The sequence below is a fragment of the Nicotiana tomentosiformis genome, chromosome 12 (genome assembly GCF_000390325.3).
Source record: "Nicotiana tomentosiformis chromosome 12, ASM39032v3, whole genome shotgun sequence".
NCBI lineage: Eukaryota > Viridiplantae > Streptophyta > Magnoliopsida > Solanales > Solanaceae > Nicotiana > Nicotiana tomentosiformis.
In genome coordinates this window covers 81562961-81580321 of record NC_090823.1, presented here as the reverse complement: position 1 = coordinate 81580321, position 17361 = coordinate 81562961, and the positions used below count along the sequence as shown (strand labels likewise).

The 17361-nt window shown below is 36.9% G+C and overlaps 2 protein-coding genes across 2 annotated transcripts; both read right to left on the bottom strand.

Moving 5' to 3' along the window:
• Positions 1-771: 771 nt before the first annotated feature.
• On the bottom strand, positions 772-6931 carry LOC104098177 (UDP-glycosyltransferase TURAN). The gene is made up of 17 exons (XM_009604849.4): positions 6721-6931; positions 6531-6640; positions 5479-5512; positions 5051-5106; positions 4802-4942; positions 4186-4334; positions 4001-4090; positions 3844-3910; positions 3702-3765; positions 3514-3628; positions 2797-2957; positions 2591-2701; positions 2451-2512; positions 2304-2356; positions 2101-2176; positions 1493-1621; positions 772-1281 (listed from the first exon to the last, which is right to left on the bottom strand). Exons 1-17 carry the CDS (start codon positions 6725-6727, stop codon positions 1258-1260), a joined length of 1449 nt encoding a protein of 482 aa, XP_009603144.1. The 5' UTR covers positions 6728-6931; the 3' UTR covers positions 772-1257.
• A 1441-nt stretch (positions 6932-8372) lies between these two features.
• LOC104098184 (phosphatidylinositol 4-phosphate 5-kinase 6-like) lies at positions 8373-12312 on the bottom strand. Its single transcript, XM_009604857.4, has 8 exons — positions 10831-12312; positions 10471-10638; positions 10218-10383; positions 10009-10125; positions 9752-9945; positions 9422-9552; positions 9117-9195; positions 8373-8944 (listed from the first exon to the last, which is right to left on the bottom strand). The coding sequence occupies exons 1-8, from the start codon at positions 11979-11981 to the stop codon at positions 8653-8655; spliced, it is 2298 nt and encodes a 765-aa protein (XP_009603152.1). The 5' UTR covers positions 11982-12312; the 3' UTR covers positions 8373-8652.
• Between the last annotated feature and the right edge of the window lie 5049 nt (positions 12313-17361).

Genomic DNA, 17361 nt, shown 5'->3' with positions numbered 1-17361 from the left:
TCCATATTTTGCAAAGTATAATTGAATTACGATAGGTTAAAGAGTTCTCCCAACGCAATTTTTAGGTTTATTTCGTCTTTTTTATATTTTCAATGACAATTGTTTCCCATTTATAAATCAGTGCATTTAGAGGTCTAAGTAAACATAACTAAATTATCTCAAGCAAGTTTCTCTTATTTTATCCTTTATGTATATGCTACTTAAACCGTCCCGGGAATGTGATTATTAGTAATTTTGTCTAATATTTATTTAACATTTCTCGTTCTCTAATACTCCTTTTTATGAATATGTCAACATTCACCCTTACATATTATTGCTAGTCTTAAGCTTGTTATAGAGCTTCCTCCTATCGCGTAACATTTTCGTAGAGCTTCTTTATTTCAAATAAACCTATTTTAATAATCTGTTTGTTACATCATTTATTATATTATTTTCCGGAAATGTTATTTAGATATATTAATTGTTTGTATTTAGACACAGCAATAATAGCAACAAGGACTAAAGTTGTTAATGTGCCTATCTTGTATTACAGCTTTCATTGTGCCGCTAAAAGCTTAGAGATACACAAACACTATTTCTCTTCCTTTTTCCCCCCCAAAGAACACAGAAAATGTATTCTGGGATAAATGATCGTTCTGGGACACAAAATGCATTCTGGAATATGTTGCTGGATAAATGACCATTCATAGCCACGTTTTCAGGATAAGGAGGAAAGAATAATGATGGGCGATGTCAGCTTACAGAATAGTTCACAAAAGACCATTCACAATCTTTCAGCTATTAACTCTACTTGGCCAATTGATCTATTATTAGTTTACATTAAATGTTTTGCTGTTTTCTGTTCTTTCAAGAAAAGCAGTAATTTGTAAAAATAAAAATGAAATTTCACTGCCTGCGCCACCCTATTTACCAGTCAAAATTGCAGGCCCGTTTGCCCTAATACCTATATTTTTTTCAAACAACGATGTTAAACTACTTAGAAGAAGAAAAAAGAGAGGTAAAGGCAAGTAACCTCAAGTGTATCATGGCCACTTCTACAGCTGTACAAATACAGTTCTGACAAAACCAAAACAGAAATATGTGACTAATGATCCTAATAGCGCCACAAAAATTGGTTGCTCTGTGGAGCCTGGGAGGGGGTGGGGTAGCAGGGACCCTCTTTTGCTCGGCGCAGCATGACGCTGAGTGTATAATTTCCAAAATCCTTCAGATACACGGGGTAAAGGACATTGGAGTTCTGAAATTTTTACTTCAGAATCAGCTCGAGTTCTCAAAAATAACCTGCATAATTGAATACCAGACCGTCAAGAGTAGTGCACAACTAGAACATCTTTTTCGCTAACGTTTACTTACATCTGAATAATGCATGGTGTGTTTAAATGACATCTAAATGCATGATATCCAAATGGCCTTTGCAACACAATGCGCAAGACCATCTTACTAATGAAGAGGAAAAAAGAGACGCAAAAAGCGTATGCAAAAATATACTTGCCTTGGATATTAAGGGTTTGGCATTTTCTTCCCACTCTGTAGCCCAATTAACAGAAGATCTGCTTGCCAATACTCCCTGTCTCAGCGACTTCAACTCATCACATTCACCTGGGAATCCCTTAAACAGCATCTGCACAGGTTTTCACACTTCAGCAAATAAGATAGAATATTCTCAGGAAGTAAGCTTACTGGTTAACTCCAGGAACTGCTAATTCTAGAATAAGATATATAACAAATCCAGACATGCAAGTATGAAGCATAAACCATTTGAGGGGATTGATACTTGATAATGTTTGCTGTGGCAATATCTTTTTTTATAACCGAGAAATCTCGAGGGCCAGTGGCGCGAGGTTCGAAACTATAATGGGCCCCCCTCTACCCTTCTCCACTTAAATACCAGGCTTCTGTCTGCAGCAGGTTCGAACCCCTGACGTGCGCCTAACCACACATCACATGTTGCGCTCTTACCACTAGACCAAAGCCCTGGGGGCTTTGCTGTGGCAATATCTTGCGAATCACTGAATCTAATAAAATCTACAATGTAAGGCTAACATAAAAGAACAAGGAGGAGGAGATAAAAGGTCATTTTTTGTCTGTTTAGGAGCTTACCATAAATTGATCAGCCAGTTCCGATGATGAAGAGAAGAGTAGGCCATTCTTGTCAACTTCGACCAGCTCGTTGATACTTGATAAAGGGCAGTGAAGAAAGGTTAATATGCAACTTTTCATGGTATATTATTTATAGGACTTTCAAATGTCGAGGCCATAGGAATTGAAAATGAAAAAGGGGAACGCGTGTTCATGCATCTTACCAGGAGTAGGAAACAGCACAGACAGGTAATCCACAGCCAAACATATCCACAACCTGAAAGGAAAATTACAATGATGAGGCCTACAGAAGTTTTAAGCAGCACGGGAAAAAAATTGACTTGTGCTCTATAAGAATTTGGAAACAAAACCTTCATTGGAAGATCCAACCCTGAAGAGGAAGTATGCAAGCAAACACCAAGGTCAGCTGATCCTATACAAGGGAACCAAGGATTTGAGACAATTTTAAGGTGAACACAAGAAGATGACAACAGGTTGGTAGCTCTCGTACCAAGAAGTAATGGGTAATCCTCTGGCGCCAGCCACATAGTACGAAATGCTACACGTTTAAGGTTGAGTTTTGCTATCTTCTGTTCATATTTTTCCTTTTCAGGCCCTTTGCCTTCAAAAGAACCCAGAGTGAGAACAACATGTAGGCTAAAGTTAACCAATAAAATAAGAAGTAAAATCCCTCTTTGACACATGATCAGCAGTTACCTGTAATTATAAATAATAACCTAGGGTATTGCTTCCCACCCTTGATTTCCTGCCAGAGAACTTCCTCCCTCTTTAAGTCATCCTCGTTCAGTAATGCAGAAACCCTTCTATCATACATTAGTGCTGCCTCTAGGAGAATGCTAAAATCTTCGTCCGGTGTCCTAAAAATCAGTACTACAATGTCATGTATCTATCACCGATAGCTAGAACTGTTTAACCACCTTCGCATTTTGAAATAGGAGCATGACCACATGGTTCAATTAAGAAACAGAATTTTCCAGCACATGGTGCAAATAAGAGACAGAACTCTTCCATTGTGGGTTTGATTTTTGTTTTGACCAATCATCTTTGACCCATAATTTCTTGATATTCAGAAACACTGAACCGATAGCGATTGAGTTCAAGTTTGCAGAATGTAAAGACATGGACCTTGGGCCTAACTCAACCAAAAAAGATAGCTCATGAGGTGAGGATTGCTTAAGACCATGTAAGAGACAAATTCCACATCCCACAAACTATGTGAGACAACTTAACATGGTAGATCACCACTATCAAGTTTTGAATTTCTGAAAACCAGGATGAAGATTAGGGCAAAAGGTATAGAAGAAGAATGGTCATGCTCACGTTATATGAGGATAAAATTTGTGATTAGAGAAATATAAGGTTCACTGTGTCGGAACACAATAGGATGTTAAATTAAGTTTACAAACAACTGACCAGCTTGTACTGCTTACAATGAGCGCTGGTCTGTTCCACTTCAAGGAAATATCTGAGCCAGTCTGAGTTGTAAATAGAGTTACATTAGGATTGTCATTGTCCGTTGTTATTTCCTCTGCAAACATGCCATATTCATATCAATTCTTTATCTGAAACAACACATCACATGGAAATTCTCATTACAGTACCATTGCTAAGACAGTCTTGAAGGCTGTAAGGCGTTCTCAGACTCTTATCAATCCTACAAAACAACTGCAATTGGCACTTGAAGGTTAAATTATAAAGTATGTATAATCTTAGGGGAGCTACGTTATGGACTAGGTAATTCACCTTGTGCTTCTCCTCCAAAGAAGCAGGTCGAAAAAATTCAGGAGGCTGATCATACAGAACAGTGGCACTGGGAATCCAGAAAGTACAAAGATGATGCACAAGTCCATAAACAAAGAAAATCAGAATGTTAGATATTCCAAGTAGCTCAATGGCCTACCTAATTCCCCAGTTTTGAGCCAATTCATGTTGCATTGCCTTCGTCACGCACAAGGAACCATTAGCCACTTTCCCAAAATGCTTTTCAATCCTATCCAAATATCCAAATTTTGTTTTACTTGCACAGTTCACAAACCAGATGCTAAACACAAGGAGTTTTATAACTTATGAGGATGAACAAATTACCAATGATACAAAGCGACAAAACGACTATTTCTCCCAAGAGACAATGCTAGAAGAGTATATCCGAAGTTATGCCAATCTATAATGAATGCGGAACGTCTAATCCAGCTGGCCAATTTTACAGCAACCAGTGTAGGAACAGATGGTGGATTCTGGAAAAGGAGAAATGCTGTATTAGTTGATACAATTAAAGCTCAAGCACGCCAAATCAAGTGACCTAAACATCTCACTGAACATAACGGTCGTGAGGACTTGAGTTTTGTGCCTGATGAATCCTCGACTACAAATTGGACATGCCTTAAGCACTTGGGTGGATCATAACAAAAGTCAAGCTCAGCACCCACCAGATAGAATATGTTATAAAACTAAGGAAGAACCAGCAGTTCAAGCACCAATGAGAATGCAACCTCAGTGCTGACAAGGGTTCTGGTTAACTTTGAGAAAGAGAACAAGCCTTTAGCTTAATGCTTGGCTCGCAAATATCAAATGCTTCGTTCCTTTCTTTTTTTTTTTAACACAAGAAACACTAAATGTAATGTATACAGCCACATAACTGATCTACATATTTAATAGCTGTAGCAGATATATTAAAGTAGCTACTTGCAGCTTCATAGCTCACCTGAACTATGAAAACATCAGGTGCCGGAATTTTAACACACAAATACCATAGAAGCATAAGAAACTGGACCAATGGCTTAAATATGAGTAATAAAGGACGGAGTATCTTTGGCAAGCTTCTAGGATTTGATGGCCACTGTGTCTGCATGATGGCAAAATAGTCGAAGTCAAACAACTCATACACAACAAAAGAGGATGTCTTTCATGAGTTTTTCACTCCAGAACGACAGCTAGACCATCCAGTGATTACCATTTCATGGATGTGAACAGAATTATGATGTTTTACAGCAGAATGAGGGTCCGAACCTACTCAAGATTAAGAACTGAAAATCAGAACAACCAGGCAGAATAAAGTCAAGGAAAAATATAGTGTTTGTACTGGATTATCAAACCAAGCACTTATGTCAAGCAATACAAAATTATGCACACTGACTGGAAATTGGTTTCACGTCTTTTCAAAATGTTCTGATATTGCAATGGTAGAAGAATAGTAAATCTGAAGAAAAATTGAACAAGTAGAGCCAGTAATGTTACAGTATTATCTAGGACAGTGAAATGGAGAAAAAAAAAATCATTCAATTTCTCTAAGAAAGACTCTGGTAATGCTTCTCTAACTTTTCCCACTTCATTATGAAGATAAAACCATTCTTTTAAACTGGGTTGTTACATGACACTTACCTCCATATGCAACAATGTCGACCTCTAGATGAGCCTGCAAGAGGTAATAGCATAAACATAAGAATGTAAAGGGCCCGGGATGTATCAACCACTATTTTTGAAAAATAAAAAAGTGGTTTTCTCATGGTCACTTGTATATATAATCACTTAATGCAGACAAGAGATTTTACTATTCTCTATTACAACAGTCCATGATACTAAATAACAACAACAACCCAATAGAATCTCATAAGTGGGGTCTGGGGAGGGTAGAATGTACGCAGAGAGAGGCTGTTTCCGACAGACCCTCAGCTCATGATACTAAATAACATTAGTAATAAATGGAAGCATATGCGACAGCACAACGGTAACCTCCAAATAAATAAGATTGGAAGTCCAAAACTAAAAAGATCAGTCTGCACATCGAAGAGTTCTACAACTCTCACGAACGACAGTTCCAGAGTATGTCAAAGATATTCTTTTTACAACTAAAATGAACTTGGTCAACATAAATACAGCTTAAATCAATAACCACACGTTCAACTAAAGAAATTCACATCTTTACACATTTCTTCTGCTCCATTTCAAAGAATAACCACCTAATCAAGATCATCAAACAGATAGCGGACCACAATGGCAGAGACAGACGAAAAATCCGTACATATCACATCTAGTATTTCTGAACCAGTTTTGCCACTACACTAAATGTTTTTATTTATTTCAAGGGGATTCAAAAATTTATATATAGTTTGAAAAGAATTACTTTTACCCTACTGCACAATGTTCTTCGGATACGGTCATTATTCCAGCTACCTACACATTTGATCCTAATGGAAGAAAATTAACTAGAGAAAACTAAATAGCATATAATTTATAGCTAAAGGTCATTATTGTAGCTAATTACACCGTAAACGTAACAAGCAGCCAGAAACTATTAAACTCAGGTTCAGAGGTTAATGCTCAACATTAATTCATAACAGAAGGTTAAAAATGTCCAAAAATGCATTAATTTGGACGGATGTGTGTATATGCGTGTATTAAAAGGTGCATTTTAAATTCTGAATTTGGCGTACCTGACGAGCAAGGGAAAGAGCGTGATATTGCATACGAGGGCTACGTCCAATGTCGCCGAGGACCACCACTGCTGCCCTACCGCTGCGGCGAATCCTCCCTCCATTTTCTCCTAAAATTCATCAAATTTTCCGAGAATTATCATGATCTGAGAATTTGGATATTTGTAAGCAGATTAATTGAATATCGTACCTGACATGGTTGCAAATGAAAATTCTTCGTCGAAACAGTTTTGATTTTAGTAACAGTTCACCAAATTCTTGGCTGAACGTTTGTTATTTATAGTGGAGTACTAGGAGATCCGGAGAGAGAGAGGTGAAGAAATTTGGGGTGTGTGTGGTGAGACGACTGGAAAATATTTTTCATAAAAATGGGACTGAAGTCATTAACTTACAATTATCTTAATTTTTAATTTTATTTACTTGCTCCATTTAACACTTAAATTTACTACTCCATTAATTTTTAATATTAAAATAGTTCATCCAACAACAAGGTTGGATGTAAGGAGTAGTATCAACCCAAAGGGAGATGTCATAATGCCTAATGAATTGTTCAGTGCCTCTAAATTTTTTTTTTAAGAAAAATAATTTTATTGATGAATCATTGTGGATATAATTCTGTTTGTTTCTTTGACTGAATTTTTCGCAGTGATATTTCTCGAACATAACATGATGCAGATTTTCTTGGCATGTATTTGATCTTCATGAAAAAGAACATCTATAAATCACTTTGGCGGCTTGAGAAAGATAATATTTGATGTCTTTGATCTTTTTGTGAATATTCTATGAATTTATAGAATTTCGAGATGTTTAGTACCTCTATTGCGTTTTGAATGATATTTTTTCATTTCTAGTTCGTTTTTAGAAAAATGATACATTTTTTTTTTTTTTTTACGTGAAAACACTCTAAATTTAAACTTCTCAATTTAACCTTTATAACATTTTCTTGTAGTCACAAAATATCATGATATGCTTACAATCACAAGTTTAAATGTACTTTTAGTATGCGACAAAAATTTGCTTTGTGTCCAATCAAACATCATCGCTGAAATGAAATGGAGAAATATGTAAAGAGTAAAATATAAATTCCATTGCAACTCATCCTTTCACCTCAGCTTGTTAGTACTGTAGGAGTGGAGAGTGGATGCCAACTCTTAAGGGTCGTTTTGGTACATGGGATAAGGATAATAATTTCGGAATAAATTTTGGGATTTAACTTTATTCTATGTTTGGTTTGGGATATTAACTAATCTTGGGATACCTTTTATTCTAAAATGGTGGGGATTAGCAATCTCATATAGAAGATGGAATAACTAATCTCATGAGATATCATGGTATATTCACCCCTTAAAGAGTATTTTTATTTTATTTCTTGTTTGTGATCGTTTTAGTGGTAAGCACTCTCCACTTCCAGCCAAGAGATTGTGAGTTTGAGTCACCCAAGAGTAAGGTGGGGAGTTCTTGGAAGGAGAGAGTCGAGGGTCTATCGGAAACAGCCTCTCTACCCCAGGGTAAGGGTAAGGTCTGCGTACACACTATCCTCCACAGACCCCACTAGTGAGATTATACTGGGTTGTTGTTGTTGTGATCATTCTATATTTGTCGGCCAATCTTATGAATGAAAACATACTTTTTTTCTAGTCTAGGTGAAGACTGAAGAGAGTCTAGAGTAATAATAGTAGGAACTTTTTTGTTTACGCATTACTAGAGAATTACAATACCAGCAAAATTTGTTCGTGAACATACTAAGCTCCTGAAGAATTAAGGAGCTTAAATCAATTAGTAAATAGAAATATTGATAAATTCAAATAAATTCTACCTTAAGAATCCATTGTTCCCTGCAAATACCTTGAAACAACAATTTTCATATACGTAACATATCAGTCACATTTGTGTTGCTTCTGTTACAACTTTTTCTATACAATAGTACTCATCCTGAATTGTGTGTGTATATATATACCTATGACAATAAGAATAGTTTTAAGATGAGAAAATGCAGTGAAGGAAGAACATTAGTTCCTCTACTGCAGATAAAACAATAAACAAATGGTGTACTGATCAGTCCTAATTAAGCTAGCTTGCAGTTTGAAGCCCTCTCATTAAAAGGGAATTAAGCATACGTTAATTAATTGTCTTCTATGAAAACTTTGAAAATGTAATCACGAAAACGCCTTGAGTACGCCTTTGGATCGACTGCAGAGATGGAGTTGGGATCACATTGCATAGACTTGTATGCATGCTCAAGCTTCTTTGTAATGTCATAGTCTTGAAGTATGTCTATGATACCAAAAAACAATATCACATCATACAACTCTCCTGTTGCTTCTCCTATTAGCTGAATCTCTCCTTCTGTAGTTTTCCTCTCTGTCCTTTCAACTCTTGCTGGCATGTTTATTCCTAGTTTTATGCTAGCCCACCTGCAATTTTAGACCAAACAATCAAGAAACAATGTTTGACAATTGAAGAATCTTAGATTTAGATAGATAAGGAAACAGTACTAAGCTAGCCAAGATTCATTAATGCATGACAGTTTATTAGGCCTAAAGTGTCTAATATTGGACAAATGTGTTTAACTTGTTGAAAACTTACCCTGCCTGATCAAGAAGCAATTGATCCATATCAGCTCGAGAAAGACGAGGAACTGTCTCATTTTCCGAGCCTCCATTATCTGCAATAAAGAAAAGTGATGCTTATAACTTGATTGATATGAATCTGCTTATGGTAAATTTTGAGGGAATTTGACAGTAAACGGAACGAAAGTTGTGAATTTGCCAAATGAATGAATGTTCTATGACAAGATTGAAAATTCTCTGTCATGATAGAAATGAAGTTATCACAGAACTCACTTAGATTTAAAAGGGTAAAAAATCAAGTGTTACAAAATTAGAACCAACCAATTGGTGTTCTACAACCAGAAGGTGTCTGGTCTGCACCACTATCTGCTTCTCTAAAATGAATTCCAACTAAAAGGCTGTAGTCCATCACTCCCTCTTGTTCCAAGAACTCACAATCCCTATCAACTTGCCTGCAAAATAAATAATTCTCAGTCTTCTTGTTTGAAATACTAAAGGATCAGACACGACAACATTTCTATAAATGTCATATTAAGTAAACAAATGTTGCGAAATCGTTTTCTGACATTTATTTTATGCTTGAATGAAATGTCGAAAGTTTCAAATGTCGTCGTGTGTGAAGGGCAAAAGGAGCCAAAGCAAAAAACTTACCTTCGGAATTCCTGAAACCATGTCTTTTGTAACCTGAAGATGAAGTTCAGATCAAGGTCTTTAAGGGTTGTGGTTGCATCAATCTCTGATTCTGGCTTATCAGTCATTCGGCCAAATGTTGATCCTTTCAAGTCGAATCGTCTATGAATTGAGTAATTTGTGCAAAAAAGATTCCCCATGATAACAAACCGTACCTAAACCATTGATGAAGGCATTAGAATTGAACAGATTGTTTGACTTTACTTTATGTTGAATACCTTCTTCTGTGCTGGTCCACTTAGCTTCACACAATGCAGGCCATAGTACTTAGTCACAAGGGTGTTCTCAAACGCACGAACATGATTGAAATAGGCACTTAACATCCTTAAAAGCACCTAACAAATCCATTGGCAAGAAAAATGATGAGAAGAGACAGTGATCTTTTGCAGGGAAAAAAATAAACAGTGCTGATTTATTTGAGACTTACTTTTGTTTCTGCTTTCTTCATTGTCTTGATCATGTATCGATCATCGTTTGTCAAGTAGAAAAAACTTCCACTCTTTCCAGGGGAACAAAGCTCCCGGAGGGCATCATTACCACAAATTGATATCATATAATCAGCTGCATCCACTTTGAATAACATCCGTAAAGCCCTGACAAACATATCGATAAATGACTAGCTTCAAAAGTGTTTTATTTTGCACACTGAAATACTCAAATCTTGTATAATTAGGCCTTACCTGAAAACTTTTGGACAATAATCTTTCCATCTGAATTCACAAGACGGATGAGGTGGCGTTATCTTCGATCCTTCAGGTGGAAACCTTGTCCAATACTTCTCTCTAGGATCAAATGCTGATGGCTTGAGATCTAGTGATGGAGGAGGACCAGGCCTTCCTACTGAATGCCTACTCCATAATTTACATCACAAGTAAAAATCACACAAGAAAAAGCACTATTTTGAGCCTTTAAAAGGAACAATAAACACAAGGTAACTTGCATATTTCTAATCACCAAGCAAGATGATAGTATCTCAATTTGCAAATAATTCCTTGAAATATACATGAAAGTTAGAACAAAACACAAGTTAAAATAGCTACCTGATTCCCAACTGCAAATTAAGCATAAGCTCATAATTCTTATGTCCTCTGGAAATTGTCTGACCTTGCCTCTTTACAACCTTAGGAATCCTAATAGGGCTTCCTCTTAATAAATATCCATCAGTTTCCTGCAATCCAACCATGGAATCGTCCGAATTATAAGAAGTAGTAGCAGAATTTCCAGCAGCATCCGATAGACGAATTCTCCCAAACTCCCTATCTACAGGAGGTGCATCTATTCTCCCATCCAAGGACATTCTCCTTGGTCTAACGTTGTTGTCCACCGCCTTAGATGATCTCCATAGGGCGAGCTTTTTCTGTGAAGGCAATATCGGAACTTTCTCAGGCGGACAAATAGTACATTCTGTTAAATCGACGTTGAAAACTTGTTGAGGATCCCATTCAAGATTGCCACCTTCTAACAATGATCCAGAGGGATAAAAAGTACCATTTTGTTCATTTGGATCTTTACTCCAATTTCCCACATAAAAACTCCCATCATTCCATGTAAATGTTCCATTTCCTTTAGGAAATCCATCTTCCCAATTCCCTTCATAAAGATTGCCATTAGTCCAATACATTTTGCCTTTACCAGAAATAGTCCCATTGTTCCATTCACCAACATAATAATTCCCATTCTTCCATGTATACCTCCCATTTCCTTGTTGTAATCCTCTGCACCATTCACCATCATAAGAATCTCCGTTGGTGTATTCCTTAACGCCATGTCCATGTTTCAAATTCATTACCCAAGAACCTCTATACGTATCGGCAGTAGGCCCCGTGTAAGTCCCATCTCCATCCATAAATCCGCTCTTGAAATTCCCCTGGTACATTGCCCCTGAGGGCCAACTAAACGTCCCCTTCCCCATCGTTTTCCCTCGAAACCAATCTCCAACGTACATACATCCGTCTGTCCACCAATATTTTCCCTGTCCATGTGGGAAATTATCAAGCCAATAGCCACTATAGTAATCTCCATTCGGGAGAAATCTCTCTGCACGGAAAATTTCTCCGCTCGCGTGCTCTTCTTCTTGCTCCTCCTCATCATTTTCTTCTTCTTCTACCACCTGTGATGATCCGAAAATCGTGTTGCCACGTCTTCTTGTTGCAGCCTGTGTTATCCTTATAGTTGCCTCCCACGCCTTCATGTTAATGTCCTTTTTAATTTCTTCTTGATCTTCACATGCTATATTTTTTTGTTTTTGCGTTTATGGATTTGATCTGTTTTCATTCACAAAATGTATTGTTTCAATCATGCATGGATCGGACATGCAAAGATAGAAAATTGCTCTTTTTTTTCTCTCCCTTTCTTTCTCTGTCCCTACTTTGTGATGTAATGAAGGGGACAACAAAAGAAATCAAGTAAGTTCACATTCTTTGTCCACATTTTGACCACTTTTTCCCAAACAAAAAAGTTGTATTTTTTAATGTCTTCCCTTTTCTTTTTCTTTGTCTCTTTTGGTTTGTTAGAATATTAAGGGGGTATCTACAAAATCGTCTATCATTATTGGGAAAATAAGGACTTAAGCATGTGATAATGCAGGTCAAAATGGTAAGTCTAATTAATTAGAAAATAATGTATATACTTATGTAATTAAACTTATTAATTGGAAGAAGCCAATCAACTAGTGGATGGACCAATTTATCAAAAATATTACTCCTAAGAATAAGAGTAAGTTGGATAACGATATCTATGATTAAATTTTTATTTTTATTTTTTGTATAGTTTGGGTCAAGAAAGTTGTTTTTTTAAACAAAATTAAAAATGTTTTTTGTGTTGTTTGGATGGTTCAAAGGAAGACTTGTTCAGCTACAATAACCGTTAAAACAGCTATGAAAATTGAGGCTTTATGACACTTGGAGGGATGAGCGAGTTTAGAGTTAATCAAATTTGGTATATTCGGAGATCATAAACTTCTCTTGAAACTACCTAATTAATGCATTATTAAAGATTCTTTTTTTTGGTTTCGGGTCCTGACTAATCCGGATTCGCGCCGCATAAGACTAATTAAAGTGGGAAACGCTCTCTACCAAAACTGTTTTTATTCTCACCGCTCGAAATTGAAACCTCCAGTTAAGGATGAAAGAATCATATTAGTATATACTAACAACGTATGTTTTTTTTTTACATCATTAATGTAATTTACAACTGATTTTCAAAAGAATGGAATCTCGCCTTTGAAATTATTTTAAGAGAAAAGGTCCGAATTTGTCCCTATATTATAATATATAGTTTACATTTATCCCTCGTTATACTTTTAGTCCAAATTCACCCCTACCGTTAACAAAGTTTATAAAATTGCCCAGAGCTTTAACGGATCTCCATTGTGGCAGCCAACCCCTCTATTAATTTGTCCACATCAGCAGCCAAGTCAGCACCTAATATCTTGTTTATTGCCTTTACTAAATTAGAAAATTAAAAAAGTAATTCTTCCACATTTAACCTAGTTTCATTTTATAACTCACTCCGCCTCCCTCCTTTAACAGTTGCCGACGCCGGAAACTAGATTCGCCATGCCACCATTTTTAATCAAAACTCTTAACAATTTATTCTTATATTTCTGATGTATTAATACATCTTTACCATTCTTACTAAAATCAATGGATATTTACCGAGCACCATTGCCATTCGAAGACATCGATTTACCATCATCAACATTTACTATCATCAGCAACGAAGAAGAATCTATTGCAATTTTCTTTCTAATTTCAAGCAGTTTTTGTAAACTTCAATGAATCAATGTTGCAACTTAGCTAGGGTTTATGATCAACTCTCACATAAAAAATTGACTGCGAAAATATACTAGGATATGGATTTGAACAGGCAAGAAAGATAAATCATGGTCAAAGAATTTTCTGGTTGCTTCCGACGGTGTTCGGACGGATTTGATTTCTAGTGGTAGGGGTATATTCCGATAGGTCGCAAATATAGAAGGAGTGAGAGAGAGATGGGGGTGGATCTAATCAGTTTCGGGACGATTTGAATCTTAGAGAAAAAGACATATCCTTACTTGCTACTTCTCCGGCTATGAGTAAACGACGAGTTTATCCTCGTCGACTTGTCGAAAATTTTGAACCTTTTGAAAAACATCAAAGGAGATGATGGTGGGGTGGAACTATGGGTGGTAGAGGGGGTTGCTGGGCAGTGAGCTGAGAAGATAGTGGTTGACGGCGGACCAAATATTGTAAATGAATATAAAAGGCAACTAAAGAAATTGATTTCATTCAAAAAGCTAGCTGCTCCAACCTCCATTTTCCGACCAAGGAAGGCATCCTTCTCTCTCCTCGTCCCAATTATTTTGGTCAATAAAATCTAGTGAGAATTATATTTAGGTGTTGACTTGGATGTTGATATGGACAAATTAACAGAAGGGTCGGCTGCCACAGTGGAGATCCGTTAGGGCTAATGGCAATTTTACATACTTTGTTAACGATAGAGGTGTATTTGGATGAAAAGTATAACAGGGGACAAATGTAAACTATATACCATAGTATAGGGATAAATTCGAACATTTTTCGTTATTTTAAGGGCTTGAGCCTAAAGCAAAAAAATCAAAGATAAAGCTAAGAGCCTTTTGGTTTGAATAAATCCTTTTACCAAATTAATCTTGTTGATCAAATCCCTGGTTATTATATAGAAACTCATTTTTCAATATTTACAATCACATATATATATATATATATATATATATAGTCCCCAAACTCTACAGTTTATAGGAAAGATATATACACAAATTAACACCACAAACATAAAACAATAATGGATTTAAGTAATATACACTAACCATGTAAAAGTTTTTCATAATATCATTGTAGTTTAATCGGTAATAACATATTAGATCATTTTCACAAAGTTATTAAGTATTAATATTTATTGCGAAAAAGGCCAAAACTATCCCTGAAGTATCGAAACTGGTACAAATATGCCCTCCATCCACCTATTTGAATATAAAGTTATTTTTTTGGCTCAACATTACCCTTTCACTAACAGAAAATTCTGAAGGAAAAAAAAAATTAATTAATATCCACGTGTCACTGTCAAATTGCCTAACTTAAACTTCACCCCAAATATAATTAAACCCACCTGTAACCCTTCCGCATATTGACCCTCTCTGATTTTAAAATACAGCTCTCTCTCTCTCTCTCTACCTTCTTCTCCTCATTGTTTCTTGAGCGAAATCCACCAGCGAATCCGCCGGAAATAGCAACAAACACAACAGTCTCATCTCACTTGCAAATTATATGTCACGACCCAATTCTCCCTCCGTAAGACGTTGTGATGACACCTAGTCTCTACGACTAGGTAAGCCTAACAAAATGCGAAAATAACAAAAATATAAGGAAAACTTAACAACTAACTACAATAGATAACTAAATAACTGGTAACAATGTCGCTCGGCATGTACAATAACTAACATTCTAGTAATACATGATATTTTCAAAACCCGGAACATCATAAGTCACAAGCTACTGAAGGGAACTAGTATCTCTACACACCAGAGTATAATAAAAGAAGTACGGAAGGTAAATGACATAGGAGAGAATATAGGGGGACTCCGAGGTCTGCGGACGCGGCATATGTACCTTGAAGTCTCCGTACAACAGCTAGCACTCTCAGCTAATAGTGGGGCTGATAATAATTACCTGGATTTGCACATAAAACATGTGCAGAAGAGTAGCATGAATACATCATAACGGTACCCAATAAGTGCAAAGCCTACCGAGGTGAGGTCAGGCACACTGGTATATAATAAATAAAGCAAGAGAATATAACAGTATAATAAGAGATTGGAATTTAACAAAAGGAAAACACAGTGAAATAATTGTACAACACACAGGGATAACTGTAGTGGATCTTCCGAGATACCGTCTCGTAGTCCCAAAATAAATATGCAGGGAGAACTCCCGAGGTACCACCTCGTAGTCTCAAAAAGTAAATATACAGGGAGAACTCCCGAGGTACCACCTTGTAGTCTCAAAAGTAAATGTGCGGGGAGAACTCTCGAGGTACCACCTCGTAGTCTCAAAAGTAAATGTGCAGGGAGAACTCCCAAGGAACCGCCTCGTAGTCTCAAAAGTAAATGTGCAGGGAGAACTCCCGAGGAACCACCTCGTAGTCTCAAAAGTAAACACACAGCTCAACCAATAAATACCACAGTTAAGACTTATAAAGAACAAGGAAAAGCAGAAAATCAACTAGGCATGCTGTACAGAATTCAAATAAGCAGTTAAAGCACGTAGACATGCAATATTAGACTAAACAGGATAACTATACACATTGATATAACTCAATTAAGAATGAGAACATGTTACTACTCAGTAAAAATCGTGTTTTACAATAAATAGCTCGTGTACGCACTTGTCACCTCACGTACACGACGCTCACATATCACAATAATACCAAATCCTAAGGGTATTCCCTCCCCCTCTCATTTCCCCCCCACAAAGTTAGGCAAGCTACTTACCTCGAACCAAGCTCAATCAATCTGTAAGAATGCCTTTTCCTTGATTATTCGACTCCGAATGGACCAAATCTAGCCAAAAATAATTACATATCATCAATACAACTATAATAGACTAATCTAATTAATGAAATCAAGACTTTAATAGAAATTCCAAATTTCGTCCTAAAAAGTCGACCCGGGCCCACGTCTCGGAATCGGGTAAAAGTCACAAAATATGAACACCCATTCACTCACGAGTTCACTCGTACCAAAATTATCCAAATCCTATATCAAAATACGAATCAAAACTCAAAAGTTAGTTGAAGAACTTCCAACCTTTTCCCCCAAATTTCTCAACCAAATTCCTTAATTAAATGATGAAAACAACTATAGATTAGTGGAATATAACCATAAATTAAAAGTTCTCTCTGAAAAATCCTTGAATTATCGCCTCAATCCGAGCTCTCAAAGACCCAAAATTGAAAATGGGATAAAACCCTTGAACTTGGCCTTTTTTGCCCAGCGAATTCGCACCTGCGGACATCTAGTCGCATTTGCGACGCCGCACCTGCGGAAATTCCATCGCAGGTGAGGAAATGGCTTAAGGTGACTGGGACCGCTTCTGCGATCAGGTGGTCGCACCTGCGTGTGCGCACCTGCGGACAATGGTCCACTTCTGCGGTCTCCTTCCGCGTCTACGGTTCCTCTAGCACATCTGCGGACATCGCAGATGCGGAATTTTCCACGCACCTGCGACCCCCGACCAAACCTCCCAACTCTGATTCTGTGCCATATTGCTCGCACCTGCGGTTAGCCTTGCGTAAGTGCGATTACACCAGAACCAGCCCAACACAAGAAATTCTTCTAAGTCCAAAAATGATCCGTTAACCATCTGAAACTCACTCGAGGCCCCCAGGACCTCAACAAAACATACCAACAAGTCCTAAAACACCATACGAACTTAGTCGAGCCCTCAAATCACATCAAACAACACTAAAAACACGAATCACCCTCCAATTCAAACTTAATAAACTTTGAAACTTTAAACTTCTACAACCGATGCCGAAACCTATCAAACCACGCC

Bases quoted from the DNA above. Each gene is read 5' to 3' on its own strand.
- LOC104098177 (XM_009604849.4), bottom strand. The intron at 2,958-3,513 runs GTCAGTTGTTTG...ACTGATTTTTAG, and splicing joins ATTGTAAGCAGTACAAGCTG to GACACCGGACGAAGATTTTA. The intron at 2,513-2,590 runs GTACGAGAGCTA...TCCCTTGTATAG, and splicing joins GGATTACCCATTACTTCTTG to GATCAGCTGACCTTGGTGTT.
- LOC104098184 (XM_009604857.4), bottom strand. From the start codon at position 11,981: ATGAAGGCGTGGGAGGCAACTATAAGGATAACACAGGCTGCAACAAGA. The intron at 10,126-10,217 runs GTAAGTCTCAAA...TGGATTTGTTAG, and splicing joins TGAAGAAAGCAGAAACAAAA to GTGCTTTTAAGGATGTTAAG. The intron at 9,196-9,421 runs GTTGGTTCTAAT...TCTTTATTGCAG, and splicing joins TGGTTGTAGAACACCAATTG to ATAATGGAGGCTCGGAAAAT.